The sequence below is a fragment of the Rhagoletis pomonella genome, unplaced genomic scaffold (genome assembly GCF_013731165.1).
Source record: "Rhagoletis pomonella isolate Grant_MI unplaced genomic scaffold, Rhpom_1.0 Rhpom_scaffold_00239, whole genome shotgun sequence".
NCBI lineage: Eukaryota > Metazoa > Arthropoda > Insecta > Diptera > Tephritidae > Rhagoletis > Rhagoletis pomonella.
In genome coordinates this window covers 52,437-54,002 of record NW_023458793.1, presented here as the reverse complement: position 1 = coordinate 54,002, position 1,566 = coordinate 52,437, and the positions used below count along the sequence as shown (strand labels likewise).

Genomic DNA, 1,566 nt, shown 5'->3' with positions numbered 1-1,566 from the left:
GATTTATATATTTTTCTTACTTTCTCACATAAATCTCTTTGTATTTCTGCTTCTTCACCAATCAATTCCAGCGAGTTCATTTGTTTTTTAGGAGATTTTTGAGTAGGAATTTCTTTGATGCATGCAAAATGATCAGTTACCGCGGTCGTGTTGCGAGGAGCATTTTCTTCTAGATCATCTAATGTCTACTACAATGTAATAATTCACTAGATTAAAGTATAATACTGCACATTACCTAGCAAAATTTGCGATACAGTATATTTTGCTTAGCTGCACATCCTTCTTTGCACGCAAAACTTGTGCACGTAACCGAAAAAGGCACTTAAGCGAATTTTCTTTACTACTTCAATGAGGAAGGTATCCGAATCCCTATGAAACCAAATATTGGCGGAGCACTTACCATGTAGAAATTACTGCAAGAGTAATTTTTACCGAATGTTATCTAATTATCTATGTAACCACATAAATTGATAGCCATTTTCGTTGTTCTGCGAGATGAGCAAAATAAATAAAAGGTTGTAAAATTAGGTAATTGTAGGGCCAGTGCAGGTAAACGTAATACTTTCATTGATAATTGATACTAGTCGCAAAATTTTTAAGGCAGGTGTCGCCAATGTGCAGGTATGTCGACTGCATCTAAGTGTTTAAAATAATGCCTCTGATGCACATTTTGGGGTAGGTATCTTAAATGTGCACTTAAGCATAGAGGCAGCAAAGCAAAATATACTGTACATCCATTTCATCTGAATCGATCGTGAGTTCAGCTTGTTCCGCTTGCAACCCAAACTTGGGCACGACTATACCCTCCACGGACTCCTTCATACTTATAAGTTTGTAAATTGCCTCTTCGGTCGCCGTAAATGTCTTTTCAGTGTTTGGTCCCCCGCCTGTGCCAGTCCTGGCTCTTACATTTTGCGCCACCTGTAATAAAAATTTTATTGAAATATGCAACAAATCGGTACCCTTATGTACCTTTTTCCATTCGGCAACAGTTTTCATTGGTGGACCTGCACTGTTCAGCTTTATTTCTGCTGATCGCCAAAATTTTGCCAACTCTTCCTTGCCGCCTTTGAAGAAACCACGAGCGATACCCGGTTGGGAGTCCATTAATTGCACCAATAGTTCCAATTGCGTTTTATTTGTGGTCTTTGCCCTAAAATAATATATTTATTTTAATTATTATTTAATTTTAATTCTAATACTTACATTTTGCCGCGCTGCTCCTTACGAGAAGAATGAGGAACCAAAACTTGAGAAATGTCATTACTTCTCCCTTTCCCACTACATTCGTAATGCCACCTTTTTGCTCCCTACATATTCGAAGTTAGTTTAGAATTAGGAAAAAGAGAGGAAAGCCAAAATGTGGGAGATTTTTTATTAAGAATGCGGGAGTAGGGAAAAAAGAACAAACTCCCAGGGAAAAAGTATTTAGAATTGGGCTGTATAGGTCTGACCTTTAATAAGATAAGAATTACGTAAGTATCTGAGATTCAAATGTTTTTAAAAAACTGGGTGCTTTTTTTAAAAATAACAGTGTTCTTATCCGATTCCGCTGACAGCCACGAC

General features: G+C 37.2%; 1 protein-coding gene across 1 annotated transcript in view; it reads right to left on the bottom strand.

Annotated features, from left to right (window-relative positions):
* The window catches only part of LOC118750438, a 2,657-nt gene extending 1,396 nt beyond the window's left edge, over positions 1-1,261 (bottom strand). The window contains exons 1-2 of the mRNA XM_036485158.1: positions 1,207-1,261; positions 728-1,153 (exon numbers count right to left, since the gene is read on the bottom strand). Of these exons, the coding sequence (XP_036341051.1) occupies positions 728-1,153; positions 1,207-1,208 (428 nt within the window). The 5' untranslated portion in view covers positions 1,209-1,261. The remainder of the gene's footprint in view (positions 1-727; positions 1,154-1,206) is intronic.
* Positions 1,262-1,566: the final 305 nt, after the last annotated feature.